Raw genomic sequence first — 15,818 nt, 5'->3', positions numbered from 1 at the left:
ATACAGCTAAACAGAACTCTTACCACTCACCTGATCAATCACTCGCAGTACGCCACGTTAGGGCGCGCTGTCGTTTTTCCCACAGCTCTCATTTTCTTATGATAAAATTTTGTTACAACACATCTCAATATAGTGTTGTTTGTTCAACCCAAATTAGAACTTGCACCTTTGAAACAAAGCTAGCTATTTCTAATTAACATGCTTGAGGTCCCAGCATGAAGCCTCCTATCCAGCAGTTATGAAGGCGAGATTGGATCGTTGGCTAAAACTGATGGTCTGTATACCTGTGAAAGAGGAGAGGGGGTTGGTGTTCTCACTGGATATGTAATCTGAAATGGAGTTTGAGTTTACCTCCTGCAGTTATAGAGTAGCCACTGGCTGATCCAACAAAGGGTCAGATACTGCTACTCTCTCTGAGTGAAGACCCCCTAAGAAATAGTTTATTCTCGCTCAAAGATAAGCACATTATTCGCGCACTGTTCGTCCTGCCATTAGATAGTCATAGTTATATATTACCGAATCTATCAGGAAATTTGTGGTTTAGGTTCTCATATGTCATTGTAAACAATATTCATAATGATATCGAATATTTTCCAGTTTCACTTTCGGATTTCCACGAGACAAAAGACGCAGAATGTGTGTCATACCTAACGATCTGTGAACATGTCCTACTCTACATATCTAACACACAAGCTGTTCCATCCTCGCATTCAATGTAACTGCTTGACAAAGAAATCAAAAATCTTCACTATCATGGATAGAGAAACCAGTCCTACAGGGTATGAGCTCAAGTTAGGAGAAAGAAACAAGAAGGTACTCAAGTCAACAACTCAATATTCCAAGGGAATGTTTTGGAAAATCCCCAACAACACTTCTTGTACAACATTTTCTTGCCTTAATATTCGGGATAAGGATAAACGCATTGACTTTAGACCAATACATAATACTACGTAATATTAAGAGGTGATCCATCATTATACCATGACACAGCACGATGTTACGTGATTAAAATCTTTATTATATACAATAATACTTTGCTGAATGAAACAATTTGACCAACCCAAAAAAAGAAACAAATGGCTTCAAAGCGAAGCACTTGATTAAAACGTTAACAAAACTCAAAATAAAATAAAAAAGGATCATTCCACGGGCCTGCCCACCGTCTCAACCATCATACACGGGTTCCCAATGCCCAACTCATCCCACCTCCTCGACCTAACCGACTGCGTCAACCCCGTGAGCCACCCAACCACCTCCTCCATCCCCGGCCTTTTCTCTCTACACGTCCTCACACACTTGGCCGCCACCAACCCCAGATGATTCCTCACGCTCACATCCACCGGCGGCCCGATCATCGGATCATAAATCCCGCCGATCTTCCCTCTCTTTATCATCGGAATGGCCCAGTCCACTATAAACGACGGCGAGTATCTAACGTCTATGGCCTTCCTCCCGCTGATTATCTCTAACAACAAGATCCCGAAGCTGAACACGTCGGTCTTAGTGCTTAACCTATCAGCAGTGACGTAGTCCGGGTCGAGGTACCCCATGGTGCCAGCTGGCGGAGTCGACTTAACTCTCTGATCCTCCACATTGCATCTGATCGCTAAACCGAAGTCTCCAAGCTTCGCGTTGAGGTTCTTATCCATCAACACGTTAGCTGATTTGATGTCTCTGTGTATGATCGGCGGGGTTTGAGAGTGGAGGAGGTGCACAGCCTTGGCTATCTGGAGAGCGATTTTGATTCTCTTGCTCCAGCTCGATATCGGGATTGGATTGGGAGGGGAATCGGAGTGGATGACGTCGTATAAGCTCCCGTTGAGCATGAACTCGACGACGAGGAGAGGGTCCTTGGCGTTGTCGGCGCTGTAGCCGAGGAGGTTGACGAACCTAGGGCTGCGGATCTTGGAGAGGATCTCGAACTCGTTGTGGAACTCGCGGCTGATCTCTCGGGATTTCGAGGGGCGCTTGACGGCGACGAGACGGGAGCCGATGGCGGCTTTGTAGACGCTGCCGTGGCTTCCGCGTCCGAGGAGGTTGTCGGCGGAGAATCCGCCTGTCGCGGCTTCGAGGTCGCGGTGGAGGAAGCGGCGTAGTTTGGGACGGTCTTCTGGGGGAGATTCGGGAGGAGGGGGAGGAGGTTTGGTGGAGGCGGATTTGGAGGAGGAGACGGCGACTGCGACGGCGGATCCGGCTTTGCACGAGAGATAACCCATTGGGGTGAGAGAATGTAGGAGGAGGAGGAAGAAAAGGTGTTGATGAGTCTGGTGGCGTGAGAAGTCATTTTGGTAATAAAGGGACATTTGATTAGATACAACTCAAGGAAGTGGAGAAGTCATGATTCTTTCTTTTTTTTCTGTTTCTGTCTTTTTCTCTAATTATCACAGAGTCCCCCCCCCTCTAATTTGTAATTTCTCTCTTTCGTGCCCAATAAATAATAATTTTATCAATTTACATCCCATTTTTGACCCAAAGTCGCCACTCTAATTTATCATCACTCCGTTTTTCACCCACTAAATAATAATGTTATTATTTACTCCCAGTCAACGCTAATGTATTAGGCCAACTCTGGATTAAGCCAACAAGACGATTAGCCGTTTAGGTAGCCTTTTTGGATCCAAGTTAGATTTTTGGGAATTTCAATACCTTTTTAGGTTTTATTCGGATTTTTTTTCAAAATTTTGGATCAAATTCAGTTTATCACATTTTTTTTGAAAAAAATGCAGTGTTGTACCTTAATATCTGAAATCACCGAAAATTACCAAAAAATAACCTAAATTATTTAAAAGTACCTAATTTTTATTTTAAAAAATATGGCAAACTAAGTATTGAAATTTTTTCAATCAACCAAAAAATCGCTCCTCTAATTTATCACCACTTCGTATAGTACCCAATAAAGATGATTTCGTATGAATTTACACCCCCCAGTCAAACTAATGTATTATTATGCTAAGCCTGATAAAGACTGGTTTGCTTGCATCTTTATCTAGATCCAAATTAGTTAACCAGAGGTTTATTTATGCATCATTACCACTCACACAACCATTCGATTACCGCCACGTGGAGACAGTGGGTGACGACCGACGAGATGACGTGTAATAAACTTATTGGTCGAACACGTTGTAAGGAGTAGTTTTAGTTCCGTAATATAAAACATCTGAAACCTCCAGAAAATTACTCAGTAGCTAAACCTTAAGCCTTTCTTCACCGAACTAATCTTCCCCCGGAGAAAACAACAAGATAACGGCGACGATGAACTTCTTCCGATGTCTGACACTATTGGTTGTGATGGCACTAGTGAGTGGTACAATAGCTGAGAAAGCTAACTCTTCCGGAGGAATGGTTTGGTCCTCTGCGAGAGACGAGGCGGAGCTGGTAGAAGATTCCGGTTTGGTTATCGGGGAACAGGATCAAATCGACGGTGGATTCTCCTCCCTTGATGGGATGTTACACTGGGCTATAGGTAAAATCATCTCCCCCTCCCACTGCTCTTCTTCTTCTTTAATCTTTCTTCTAGATCTGACTCTACTATCTCCGGGTAGGTCACTCGGATCCTGCGACGTTGAAGGAAGCAGCTAAAGATGCGCAGAAGATGTCTATGGATGAGTTGCAAAAGCGTCAAGTGGAGTTAAAGGTGCGAACTTTTTGTGACTTATTATGACTCTGTTTATATGGAATCTCATCTGAGAGTATTGTTGAATAGGAGCTGGTGGAGAAGCTGAACATGCCATCAGACGGGAAGTTGATGCAGATAGCTGTGTCTGACTTGAACAATGCTTCCTTGTCTCTTGAAGATCGTCACCGTGCTTTGCACGAGCTCTTGATCCTCGTTGAACCTATCGATAATGCAAATGGTAACTAGAATCTATTGATACGGTTATGTTGTTTGTGTCTTCCCTGACTATACATGAGTATGTACAGATTTGAGCAAATCAGGAGGGCTTAAAGTTGTGGCAGGAGAGCTGAATCATTCTGACTCAGAGGTAAGGAAGCTAGCTGCGTGGGTGATCGGGAAGGCTAGCCAAAACAACCCTTTTGTTCAAGCGCAGGTTTGTTTCCTCCGTTGAACTTGCAGAGCAGGACTGTGTATAGAAGCCATCTGAAACTTTCTTGTTTCGTGAATTTGGTAACAGGTTCTTGAACTTGGTGCTTTGACAACATTGATTAAGATGGTAAACTCCAGCTCTACTGAAGAAGCTGTGAAAGCACTCTTTGCTGTCTCTGCCTTGGTACGGAACAACGTAGCTGGTCAGGACATGTTTTATGCATCACGTGGATACATTATGCTTCAGGTGAGCACACCAGAAAGATACCATGTCACTGTCAGTTTTTGGAAAAACCATTCATTACATTATGCTTCATTCTCCAGGATGTAATGAGCAATGGGAGCTTGGATATTAAACTGAGACGGAAAGCTGTATTCTTAGTGGGTGATTTGGCTGAGTTTCAATTACAGAACACAGATCAGAAAGCTGACCTCCCTATATTCAGTGATCGTTTGTTTCTAAAATCCGTGGTGGATTTGATTGTTGTCCTTGATCTTGATCTCCAGGAGAAGGTGAAACTCTTAACAGGACACACTGACCTTACTATATTCTTCCTTTTAACTTATGCTACTTTGTGTAAATATGTTTCAGGCGCTTACAGCAATCAATACTCTTCTTCAACTCAAATCCATAGAGCCTTTGATCCTCAGAGACTTCTGCGGGTTGGAAGGAGCATTACAAAGAATGAAGCTGCAGCTGAAGGAGTCAATGGAGGATGAAGACAAGAGAGACTATGCTGCAGATGTGGAAACCCTTCGTGGTGAAGTGGAACTTATCTTCCGTAAAAAGCTTGGACAATTATAAACCATGATCAGTAAGAAAGCAACTCCCTGTGCGTCTGATTTATTAGTGGGAAAAAGCTTTAGTCATAGGAGGTGTCCACAAATCTAGCTGCCTTAGATAGATTTAAGATGTGTAACCTAGACAGATCTTGCTGAGCCATTTTGCTTGCTATTGTCTCTACTTGTTTTCAATTTTTAATGTATAGTTTTATAAACTTCCCACTATTTTCTTGATTCATGTTTTCATCCAAGTGAAGAGAGTTGCAGAAACTTTAGAACTGTTGTATCAACAGAAGACAAATAAAAAAGTCGCATGCGATGTGATCATGATTCTTGATATGTTTTGTAGCAATATGAAACTCAAGATTTGTTTTAATGCAAGTATTAGAATAGAGATGTAATGATGCTCTTTAGCTCGGCTGCAAGCGCGCCTGCATATGCATACTCTTCAAGAGCCCTCTCAAATATGTTCCCTCGATTAAACACCGGCAAGAACAGCCACAAACCCGTCACCATGACAAACCCGAACGTCAAAACACGACTGACTCCTGTCGGAAGCCTCCACCTCCCGTTGACTTTCTTCTTGACGGCGATCTCCACAGTAGTGCAGAGCCCGTGTACAAGAAAGAACCACATTACTTTCCAGTCCGGCATCAACCCTCCCATGTAGAAGAAGATGAGCTCGTGCATCAACCCTGAGACAACAAACGTGGCGAGAACAGCAAGAACACGTGACCAGTTCGGGCCCAAGACAGAGAAGAGCTGAATCATCGGCTCGTACACGGTAGGCCTTAGGATTCCAGTGACCGCTAAGTTCCATCGTCTCCCCCAGAAATCTTGAAGAGATGTCGCCAGGTACGGTTTGTTGAACTGTGGCTCTAGCTCAAGACCTGACATGGCTCGAACCATGGTGGCCGTGGCGGCTAGGATGAGCTCGAGGAGGAGATAGATATGAATCGCGTAGAGAGTCAATACGGCTTTGTTCGGGAGTTTGCTGTTATACTTGTAGACTTTTGTCATAAGAACCAAAAGAGAAGCCATGATGGTATAATACAAGAGACCCTCTCTAGATGATCCTCCATGGGAGTAAGATTTAGGGCTCAGATGAATCTTGACGGGCAAGCAAGAGACGGCTAAGAAAATAGGGAGAGGTAAGATTTTGGTGTCTGAAGCAAGAGGACCTCGTCCTAAAGCAAAGAGAAAGAGCTTGAAGTTAGCGAGCCAGGAGATGAAGAAAGCCGTGATGCCGACAGCATGAATGTTGGACAATGATAAAGGAACTATGAAGAAATAGAGGAAGACAGGTATGAACAGTATCATCCTTCTCATCCCATTAGGAACCAATCTGGCAACGACATATGTGTAACACAATGAGATGATCACTAAACACCACGCGCTAATGAAACTCACCATCTCCTGTGTGTTTTCTTTTGGTTCTGACTTCTGAAATATTCAAGTCTCCGGTAAGGATGAAAGAAGATGATGGTGACGAACAATGATCAACAAAACTGACATAAGATCTTAAAAACGTGCCATGCATCGATGTAAACCATGAGGAACGTCTTTTTTATATTTTCTATTCATTAACAAGTTGACAATCAATACTATTAAAACATAAAACATAAATACAATTTTAGACCCAAATATTAAAAAATAATATAATAACATAATTGTGCCTATAACATTAACATTAATAAATAAACACCATAAAATGCTTAAATATGAGAAGATTTTTTTAAAAATAATTTTGTTAAGATTACTTCCCACAAAAATAACAATTAGAAATTAGTGAAAACCATCGAATTGGCCCTTTTTAAAAAAAACTCCATAGAATTTTTTTATTATGTACAAAAGAAAAAATTATAATATTTATTAATGCAATCAATTATTTAGATTTGCATCTAAGATATGATAGATTTTGGTTGTTAAACAATTGCCATAATAACTGAATTTATTATATATAGTAATATATTTTATGGATTCTAATATATTTTAACCTAGATTTTTATATAGTAATATATTTTATTCATTCGCGCTTTAGAAAAAAACATGGGTTCTATTATGAATAGTCTCAGATCAGATTTTCTCAGCTTTCTCGACTAAAATCTCATGTATTTAACATATATTCAAGGATGTCCTCAGCTCTTTTGTGTAATGGTTGGAGATGACAAAAAGAATTTGGCACCAAAACAATAAATTTAGTATAATTTCAGCATTAAATTTGGTGTCATGGTTAGAGATGCCCTCAGTTCTCTTGCTATGTTATCCTTACAAGCACATGACTGCATTTAGAAAAAGGTTAAGATTGTATTCAAATTGTTCCATCAACTAGGTGTGACTGTTGAATTGGCAAAATCACCCTTTCAGATTACAGATGAAACTTTAGTTGAAATTAGAAAAAAAAAAGAAACAATTCTCTCTCTTTCTCTCTTTTTCTCGTTGGAATATTTTAATTGCGTAAAGACACAGTAAATGGCTTATGTCTCTTCCAGTAAAGGTTTTATTCCCTCGTAATCTCAAGGTAAACCTCATCAGCTCTGTTCTCCTTGCGGTTTGTGTTCCATTGACCTCAAAATCAAGAATCTTATCTTTCTTTGAATTTGGATCTTCCAACTTTGAAATATAGCTTTTGTTGGCTCAACGATTTAAGAGGAATCCAATAAGTTTCTAGCTTTGGTTCTCTGTCAAGAGGAATTCATTATCAGGAACATATTCTTGAGCACTATCATCCTTTTAATAATGAAACCCTAAATATCCCCACTTCTTCATATTCCAATTTTGATCAGATAACAATCAAAGTAAAGATGGATGAAGAAGTGGAGGTTTGGGATCGGGGACCAAGAGAATGTAGTAGTTGCAACCCTCCAGGCCCAGAGAGAAGAAAACGACTGCATACCTTGAAGAAGAAGTCAAGAGACTGCAATCTCTAATTGAGCACTTGCTTAGAAAGCTTCAGAGCCAAGCAATGGTGGAAACTGAAATCATCAAACTCCGAGCTCTTCTGGTAGAGATGCAGGGGAAGATTGATGATGAGCTCGGTAGTTTCTCGTTTGAGAAGCAAATGCAACGGTTCTGGTTTTGCAATGTTTAAATTATAGTTTTATAAACTTCCACTATTTGCTTAAATCATGCATGGTTTATGCAGCAACTTTGGAATTTTTTTATAGCAATAGAAAACAAAGAAAGAGTTATTGCAATAAAAAATACTCAAGATTTGTTTTAAATCTTTTTAAGTGTTTAAAATTAGAGAAGCGATGATGGTCTTGAGCTCTGCTACAACCGCGCCTGCATATGCGTACTCTTCAAGAATCCTCTCAAATATGTTTCCCCCCTTAAACACTGGCAAGAACAGCCACAAACCAGTCACCATGACAAACCCGAACGTTAAAACACGGCTGATTCCTGTCGGAATAAACCTCCACCTTCCGTTGACTTTTTTCTTGACGGCTATCTCCACAGTAGTGCATAGCCCGTGTACAAGAAAGAACCACATTACTTTCCAATCCGGCATCAACCCTCCCAGGTAGAAGAAGATGAGCTCATGCATCAAACCTGAGACAACAAACGTGGCGAAAACAGCTGGGGCCTGCGACCAGTTCGGGCCCAAGACAGAGAACAGCTGAACCATCGGTTCGTAGACAGTAGGCCTTAGAATTCCGCTGACAGCCAGGTTCCATCGTCTGCCCCAAAACTCTTGAAGTGATGTAGCCAGGTAGGGTTTGTTGAACTGTGGCTCTAGCTCAAGACTTGACATAGCTCGAACCATGGTGGCTGTGGCAGATAGGATGAGCTCGAGGGAGAGATAGATGTGAATCGCGTAGAGTGTCAATACGGCTTTGTCAGGGAGTTTGTTGTTATACGCGTAGACTTTTGTCATAAGAACCAAAAGAGTAACCATGATGGTATAATACAAGAGACCCTCTCTAGATGAGTAAGATGTGGTAGGTTTAGGGCTCAGAGGAATCTTGATGGGCAAGCAAGAGACAGCTAAGAAAATAGGGAGAGATAATAAGGGTTTAGTGTCTGAAGCAAGAGGACCTCGTCCTAAAGCAAAGAGAAAGAGCTTGAAGTTAGCGAGCCAGGAGATGAAGAAAGCCGTGATGCCTATTGAATGTATGGTGGACAGTGATAAAGGAACTACGAAGAAATAGAGGAAGACTGGTATGAATAGTATCATCCTTCTCATCCCTTTTGAAACCAATCGGGCAACGACATGAGTGTAACACAATGAGATGATCACTAAACACCACGCGCTGATGAAACTCACCATCTCTGTCAGGTCTCCGGAAGAATGAAGAAGATGATGAACAATGATCGACAAAACTGATATAGGATCTTAGAAGACGTGACATGCATCGATGTAAAACCATGAGGAAAGTCTCCGTTGTATTTTCTATTCATTAACAAGTTGACAAATGACATTAAAGAACCATATCTACCTCTTCCTCTAGGAATATTTAATTTTTTTGAGACATATGTCTTATGTCTCTTTCAGTAAGGTTTGGTCATCGAGACCATCTCTAGGTAAACCATCATCGGCCCTGTTCTCCTAGCAATTTTTATTTTATTTTTCCTGTGACCTCAAAATCAAGAACCATATCTATCTTTGAATTTGGATCTTCAAACTTTGAAATATAGCTTTTGTTGTTGCAACTATTTAAGAGGAAGCCAAAAAGTTTCTAGTTTTGATTCTTTGTAAGCGTTGACTACGGTTGTATTCGTCCACTATGTTGATCAAGAACTTATTCTTCAGCACTATCATCCCTTTAATAAAGAAACCCTCCAATTTTGATCAGAGCAGGTTCTATCCTAGAATCATAGTCAAGATGGAAGAGATAGCCATACTCATAGTTGCAACCCTCCAGGGCGAGATGATGCTTCTCACTCACACACATGCTTCCACACTCACACTCACACTCATCATCCCGGTATTAGACATATCTTCTTTTCTTTTTATACGATATGTATGGTTGTCTGATTACGTGATTATTTACTGTGTAACAGGATCCACAAGAGAATGATAATTCTGACATAAGCGGTCATGTGGGAACAGAGAGGCAGCGAGGAAAATACAGGGAGAAGAAGAAGGCTCGCACCGCATACCTTGAAGACGAAGTCAAGAGACTGCAATCTCTCAATGAGTACTTGCTTAGAAAGCTTCAGAGCCAAAGAATGGTGGAAACTGAAATCATCAAACTCCGAGCTCTTCTGGTAGAAATGCAAGTGAAGATTGATGACGAACTTGGTGTTTTCTCGTTTCAGAAGCAATGCAACGGTTCTGGTTTTGTGTTTAAAGAAGGGGATGTCTCCCTTCTGTCAGTCTGTGTTGGCTATATATATGACATTGGTGATAAATGAATCATGGGACAGAGAAATAAAAAATAACGAAAAAACTTGAGCCTAAAGTGTTGAAAGACTAGTTTTTTGTAGGTTAGTTATTTTTCACTTTTTGAAATTATATTTTTAGCATATGCATCTCCAAATATAATGATCTCATTTTTTAATAAACTGAGTTTTATTTGATCTAGGCCTGATGGATTCTAACACAATCTCAATCTCTTGTAATCACACAGATGAATGCAACATAGCAATAAGGAATGTAAAGTGTGAAGTGGCAAGAGTAGACTGTGAGGAGAGCAAAGCACTTCGTGAACCTATTCACTCTATTGTTCTCCATTCACCACTATTCTCACATTAAGCTTTTCACATGCTGTGGTATTGTGTATATATACACATGTACGGGTTTAGTTAGGGGATAGAGGTAGGGTTGCAAAATAGTTAACTTATACATAAATTGTAGTTTACTCCACATGTGTCTATTTTGGTGGTACCAAAACATATTTGATTTGATGTAATTTGATTTGGAATGAGTAGGACGAGGAGGATTGTAGTTGTACGTATGATTATGATTGTGGGCTTGAAAGATCTTTGGGGGTCCATTTATAGATTCTCTACATGTGGGCATGGTGAAAACCCAATCACAAAAGGATAAGGTATACATCATACATACATGTGTCTTTGAAAATCCATTGGTGTAGACTTGCACCAATCATTGAAATTTTAATTCAATTTGCCTCGAACATTTGCACATAATCATCATTCTCCCATGTAGTGGAATCAAATATTTTTGGATGGGTCAATCATAAGACCGCAATTTTAAAAATTTTGGGGTAATTATTTATAGCACATAGTAATAAGATTGAAGCACATAATCATAGAGTGAAGTGTTATGTTAGATGCCTCGGCTCCTGTGACTAGACTAGACCACTGCTTTTGACACTCACAAAAAAAATAAACTATTATAAATTATCATTGCTTTTTCATTGTGGGTCATTCTTCTTTTACAAAAAGGTCCTTTCAAAATTTTAAAATTTGAAAAATACTAATTCCTTTTACCTTACATTATTTGAGAACAATGATGTCTTGTCATCTTTAACCCTACCCTCTCATGTATTCAACAATATAATAGTTTGAATATTTCAATTAAAGTTTTAAAATGTGGAAAGTACATGCCCGATATTTTATATAGTCCATATCATATAGCAAAATTATACATGCCGGTTTACATTGCATCATAGAACTGGTCAACACATCTTACAATTTATATATGCCACTATATTTTTTATTTAAGAGAAATTGGTCATGATAATTTTTTTTAGTTCAGTCAAACATGCCAAAAATGATTGAATCAGATATTAAGCAGTTCTGCAACAGTATTGACTAAGAATTAAAGTGTCTTACCAGACATTAGCTGGATAAGTGTCAATATGGATGGCATGTTTTATGTTTCCTAAATTCCTAATGACTCAGCTTATCATAAATACAAATGTAATTACAAATAGAATAAAACAATTTAGAAAGAAGTCTTGGGGGGTTTTATTTCCTTTAATTAACAAAAAGATTTAAGCTAACTTAAATGTGTCCCTACAAAATATAATGATGAAAATGAGAAAAGGACAGTAGGAGAGAGTGGAGGCCCCAGCGTTACAGCTGGTCTGCATATCAATCAACTGCGCGTGAAGAACACACTTCAACGTAAGGCGCGTGCATAATATGTCTTCAACATAAGGAGCGTGAGTAGTATGTCTTAACGTAAGGCGCGTGGAGTTCAGTGTCCAAACGAAATGAAAAAGGGCTAGTGTCAGAGAACGTGCAATGCAACCATCTTTTGTTTTTTTTAGGCTTTAAAACTGTTCACAATCTCTCTCTTCTCCTCTTCTTCAACTCGTGAAAAGACCATAGAGTTTTCTCCTGATCCCAAATCCGGAAGAAGCTTCCTCATGGCGCAGATCTATTCTCTCAACATACACAACTAAAGTACGTACACCTTCTCTCTCTCCCTCTCTCTCTCTAGAGAGATTAAACTTGTGCAAGTTCTGATGATAGAATCTTACATGAGGTCACATGTTTCTTTCATCTATTCCCTAAAGGAGCAGTAAACGTCAGTCACCTGCAGAAGTTTTCACTCTTGTTGTACTGATAAGATAATGTTCTCCACAGAGAATCTCAAGAGTTGATCATTTTGACTTTTTCAGGTAAAATTATATTTTACTTTTTCTTCCTCAGTAAAAAATATCGTTTTTGTTTCCATGTAAAGATTCTCAGCATGCAAAAAAAAAACTTCCTTTCTTCTTTATTTTTTCCTAATAAAGTTTCAACCTTTCCCTTTTTTTTTCTCCAACTATTTTTCTTAAAGTGTTGTTTTTTTTTGTTTCTTCTTCTCATAAGCACGCGAGAAGAAAAAGCCTTTTCTACTGTTTATCCTTTTTTAAAGTTTGATTTTTTTTGTTATCTACTGGTTGTCTCGCAGGAAACAGTAGGTGAAGGTAAAGTATTATAAAAAGATAGGTTTTACAGAAATTGTAGTTTAGAAAAGAAAAAAACTAAACTCCAACACAAGAAACCAGAGAGACCTATTAACGACAACAACCTCTCGATACACAAGACAACAAACACTCACTCTCTCTCTCTATCTCTACAAAAAGAATCACTCTTTCCCTTATTCTTCTCTCTACTCTAACTCAAAAGAGAGAGAGAGAAAAAAAGCCATGGATGGGTATGAAGCAACTAGGATTGTGCTCTCTCGTATCCAAGCGTTAGACCCAGATAACGCATCAAAGATCATGGGTCTTCTCCTTCTCCAAGACCACGGCGAGAAAGAGATGATAAGACTAGCTTTTGGTCCAGAGAATCTTGTTCATTCTGTGATAGTGAAAGCCAAGAAAGAGTTAGGTCTCATGAGCTGTTCAAGGCCTCTTTGGAGCCAAGAGGAGTTAATAAGCCCTAAGAACAACACTCGTGGCTCTTCTCTCAACCCTGCTTCTCTGCCCTTCTACGCTAACGGAGGAGGAAGATCTTTTAAGGATATGACCAACGAGTTCGAGTTCATGGATGATGTGAACTTGGGCTCTGTGCATGCCAGAAGCGGTAGCTGCGGTTTTGACGGTTTAGGGTTTGGTGAATCTGATTTAGGGTTTGGTGGCGTGCCCTGTTCTTATTTCGCTAGAGGCTTCTGCAAAAACGGGAGTAGCTGTAGATTCGTTCACAGTGATGGAGGAGGTGAGCTCGTTGGCTCTCCGAGTAGAATGGAGCTTCTTAGGTCTAACTCGGTACCTCCAAGACTCGCTCACCAGTTCATGACTCGCTCTTCTTTCTCTCCTAAAGGTGTTAACTTGCAGAACAGTGATGCTCAAAGGTTTGACCTTTCTTCATTTTTTTCTCTTTTGAGATATTCAAAGTTTTTTTTTTTTTAACTTGTGTAAATATTTGGACAGAGCTGCTGCTGCTGCTTTGATGATGGGAGATGAATTTCAGAAGGTTGGAAGATGGAGGCCTGAGAGGATTGATCTCTCAGCTATGGCTTGTCCTGCTTCGAGACAGATCTATCTGACATTTCCTGCCGACAGTAGGTTCAGGGAGGAAGATGTGTCCAATTATTTCAGGTAATGCTTACAAACACAATCAATCATACCTTCCCTTTTAGTCAGAGTATATGTTGTGGGTGACTTAAAGATGTTGTTATGGGTGGTTTAGTACTTTTGGACCAGTTCAAGATGTGAGGATACCATATCAGCAAAAGAGGATGTTTGGGTTTGTGACATTCTTGTACCCTGAGACTGTCAAGAGCATTTTAGCCAAAGGGAACCCTCACTTTGTGTGTGATTCAAGGGTTCTTGTTAAGCCTTACAAGGAGAAAGGCAAAGTCCCTGACAAATACAGGTACTTAACTACTAGTAGTGGTTTTGGGCCTGATTGTTCCTTGCACTTACCACACTTTTATCCTTTTTGTGTAGAACTAACCAAACAACAGAGCTAGAATTGTCCCCAACAGGGCTTGATTCTAGCCCCAGGGATGTTTTAGGTAAACAAACTACTAAAGCTCTTTCTCATGTAGAGTTTAGTTGAAGAACCTTTTACTTATGGCCATAGTGATTTGATTGTGACGCAGGAGGGAGAGGGTTCTATAACAACGCCCAAGATGTTATGTGGAGGAGTAAATTTGAAGAAGAGATTCTTGAGCTTCAAAGCAGAAGGCTAATGAATATGCAGCTTCTTGACGTCAAGAATCATTTCCAGCTCAATTCTTCCTCTACACACATTCATTCTCCAAATCCTTTTAGCCAGACACTTGTGTCTCCACGCCCGGGGGCGGTTAAAGCAGGAGGAGAGATAGGGAAAGGAAGTTCCAAAGAAGGATCTGATGATGATACAATAAATCTACAAGAGAAGTAGGTTTACTCATGAATAAAGGAACTTTTTATGTTTTTTTTAAGCTATATGAGGTTAAATAGCAAATTCTTTTTTTTTTGATTGTTACAGGTTGGAGGAATGCTTGCCAGATAGTCCATTTGCATCTTCCACTAATCATTTGTTTCTGTTTGCTGATTCTGTGGACAATAATGGATCAGATCTGTGGTCGCCTTCTTCTGATAATGATGATAATTCAACTCCTTCTACACTCTCTGACTCCTTCAACTCTTTCAACTGCCAAATGCCTAGGTCTCAAGATGCCACCACGGTTTATGTTTCTAATATCACGTAAATGGTAACCTAACAGTGGTTTTATGAATCAGGTCACCTGCATTTGGGATGTTACCCGGTAGGGGAGGACCAGCATGTCGTGTTGGGATATAAACAGGTAGAAAGAGTAGTAGATTAATGGATGGTGTCATGGTGACACAAAACACCTATCTTGTAACTTGTTAGGCTAATCATTTATTTGTCTTTGTTGTTGTTGCAGGAAGAGAGGTGAGAAAGAAAGAAAGAAAGAAACTGAGGTAAGTTAAAAACTAATAATATAGACTCTTAATAACAAAAGATGCAGAGGTATAAAAGTAAAGCAGGAACATTTGATGTAAGAGGTAGAGAAGTGAAGAGAAGAAAAAAAAGATTGTTGTACCATTTCTCTAGTTTTAATGTGTAATGTTGATGGACCTCAGAAGATGATGTAATATGATATAACATAAATATATAGGACAAGAAGTGTAATCTCTCTAAAGATTTACAAAAGAAAGAGATTACAATATGGGTTTGAAAGTGTTAGCAACTCTCTTCTTGTCCTTACCAGTAGCTACTCTCTCACTCTAACCACTCTCCAACTTGAAAAAATCCAAAGACATCCACTTTTGGTTATTTTTTTCTACAACTACAAATCTTTAGGTTTGATTTTTATGAAGTAGGTTTTGTGTCATCGTTATTAAATGTAACATCTATGAGGTGGAAAGTATGTGAAAGGGAGTAGGTGATACATCCATGGCTATTACCGTGATTTTTAAAAAGATGAAGAATGTTAGTATATTGCATGTAAAGACGAAAGGTATAAGAGGTATTCACATTAAATGAAATGTGTGATATTATGTGTATCATTAATGATTTTAGAAAAGACACGGACAGTGGCGTGTGGTGGGGCACGCGCGAGAGAACTGAGTGCCAAAAATTTAAATCACAACATTACAAAAGTGGTACGTAACTTCTGGTCTACTTTCAAACT

The 15,818-nt window shown here is 39.6% G+C and overlaps 6 protein-coding genes across 6 annotated transcripts; 3 read left to right on the top strand and 3 right to left on the bottom strand.

The window, feature by feature from the left end:
• Positions 1-995: 995 nt before the first annotated feature.
• Positions 996-2,318, bottom strand: LOC103841136 (serine/threonine-protein kinase-like protein At3g51990). Its single transcript, XM_009117655.3, has one exon. It carries the CDS (start codon positions 2,301-2,303, stop codon positions 1,140-1,142), a length of 1,164 nt encoding a protein of 387 aa, XP_009115903.1. The 5' UTR covers positions 2,304-2,318; the 3' UTR covers positions 996-1,139.
• Positions 2,319-3,185: 867 nt separating this feature from the next.
• On the top strand, positions 3,186-5,079 carry LOC103841134 (nucleotide exchange factor SIL1). Its single transcript, XM_009117653.3, has 7 exons — positions 3,186-3,463; positions 3,543-3,634; positions 3,704-3,854; positions 3,922-4,049; positions 4,134-4,292; positions 4,370-4,558; positions 4,638-5,079. Exons 1-7 carry the CDS (start codon positions 3,253-3,255, stop codon positions 4,848-4,850), a joined length of 1,143 nt encoding a protein of 380 aa, XP_009115901.1. The 5' UTR covers positions 3,186-3,252; the 3' UTR covers positions 4,851-5,079.
• On the bottom strand, positions 4,663-7,665 carry LOC103841135 (acyl-CoA--sterol O-acyltransferase 1). The gene has a single exon (XM_009117654.2). It carries the CDS (start codon positions 6,239-6,241, stop codon positions 5,213-5,215), a length of 1,029 nt encoding a protein of 342 aa, XP_009115902.1. The 5' UTR covers positions 6,242-7,665; the 3' UTR covers positions 4,663-5,212.
• Positions 7,666-7,912: 247 nt separating this feature from the next.
• Positions 7,913-9,645, bottom strand: LOC103841133 (acyl-CoA--sterol O-acyltransferase 1). The gene has a single exon (XM_009117652.3). The coding sequence runs from the start codon at positions 9,096-9,098 to the stop codon at positions 8,058-8,060; it is 1,041 nt and encodes a 346-aa protein (XP_009115900.1). The 5' UTR covers positions 9,099-9,645; the 3' UTR covers positions 7,913-8,057.
• LOC103842271 (basic leucine zipper 24) lies at positions 9,304-12,863 on the top strand. Its single transcript, XM_033278498.1, is given in 6 exon segments — positions 9,304-9,327; positions 9,642-9,743; positions 9,745-9,756; positions 9,833-12,145; positions 12,259-12,363; positions 12,639-12,863. Coding segments are annotated over 4 exon segments (492 nt in total). The 3' UTR covers positions 10,187-12,145; positions 12,259-12,363; positions 12,639-12,863.
• A 13-nt stretch (positions 12,864-12,876) lies between these two features.
• Positions 12,877-15,397, top strand: LOC103841132 (zinc finger CCCH domain-containing protein 46). Its single transcript, XM_033281102.1, has 8 exons — positions 12,877-13,523; positions 13,603-13,770; positions 13,862-14,047; positions 14,122-14,189; positions 14,277-14,556; positions 14,648-14,827; positions 14,902-14,966; positions 15,069-15,397. Exons 1-7 carry the CDS (start codon positions 12,877-12,879, stop codon positions 14,960-14,962), a joined length of 1,590 nt encoding a protein of 529 aa, XP_033136993.1. The 3' UTR covers positions 14,963-14,966; positions 15,069-15,397.
• Positions 15,398-15,818: the final 421 nt, after the last annotated feature.

Source organism: Brassica rapa, chromosome A09 (genome assembly GCF_000309985.2).
Source record: "Brassica rapa cultivar Chiifu-401-42 chromosome A09, CAAS_Brap_v3.01, whole genome shotgun sequence".
Classification (NCBI taxonomy): domain Eukaryota; kingdom Viridiplantae; phylum Streptophyta; class Magnoliopsida; order Brassicales; family Brassicaceae; genus Brassica; species Brassica rapa.
This window is presented reverse-complemented; position numbering and strand designations above follow the sequence as displayed.

What these genes read in the sequence shown, in the direction of transcription:
- LOC103841132 (XM_033281102.1), top strand. Translation starts at nt 12,877, where the DNA reads ATGGATGGGTATGAAGCAACTAGGATTGTGCTCTCTCGTATCCAAGCG. An exon ending in CAGAACAGTGATGCTCAAAG is followed by an intron (nt 13,524 to 13,602) that starts GTTTGACCTTTC and finishes ATATTTGGACAG; the next exon opens with AGCTGCTGCTGCTGCTTTGA. An exon ending in TAGCCCCAGGGATGTTTTAG is followed by an intron (nt 14,190 to 14,276) that starts GTAAACAAACTA and finishes ATTGTGACGCAG; the next exon opens with GAGGGAGAGGGTTCTATAAC.
- LOC103841136 (XM_009117655.3), bottom strand. Translation starts at nt 2,303, where the DNA reads ATGTCCCTTTATTACCAAAATGACTTCTCACGCCACCAGACTCATCAA.
- LOC103841133 (XM_009117652.3), bottom strand. Translation starts at nt 9,098, where the DNA reads ATGGTGAGTTTCATCAGCGCGTGGTGTTTAGTGATCATCTCATTGTGT.
- LOC103841135 (XM_009117654.2), bottom strand. Translation starts at nt 6,241, where the DNA reads ATGGTGAGTTTCATTAGCGCGTGGTGTTTAGTGATCATCTCATTGTGT.
- LOC103841134 (XM_009117653.3), top strand. Translation starts at nt 3,253, where the DNA reads ATGAACTTCTTCCGATGTCTGACACTATTGGTTGTGATGGCACTAGTG. An exon ending in AGCGTCAAGTGGAGTTAAAG is followed by an intron (nt 3,635 to 3,703) that starts GTGCGAACTTTT and finishes ATTGTTGAATAG; the next exon opens with GAGCTGGTGGAGAAGCTGAA. An exon ending in ACCTATCGATAATGCAAATG is followed by an intron (nt 3,855 to 3,921) that starts GTAACTAGAATC and finishes GAGTATGTACAG; the next exon opens with ATTTGAGCAAATCAGGAGGG.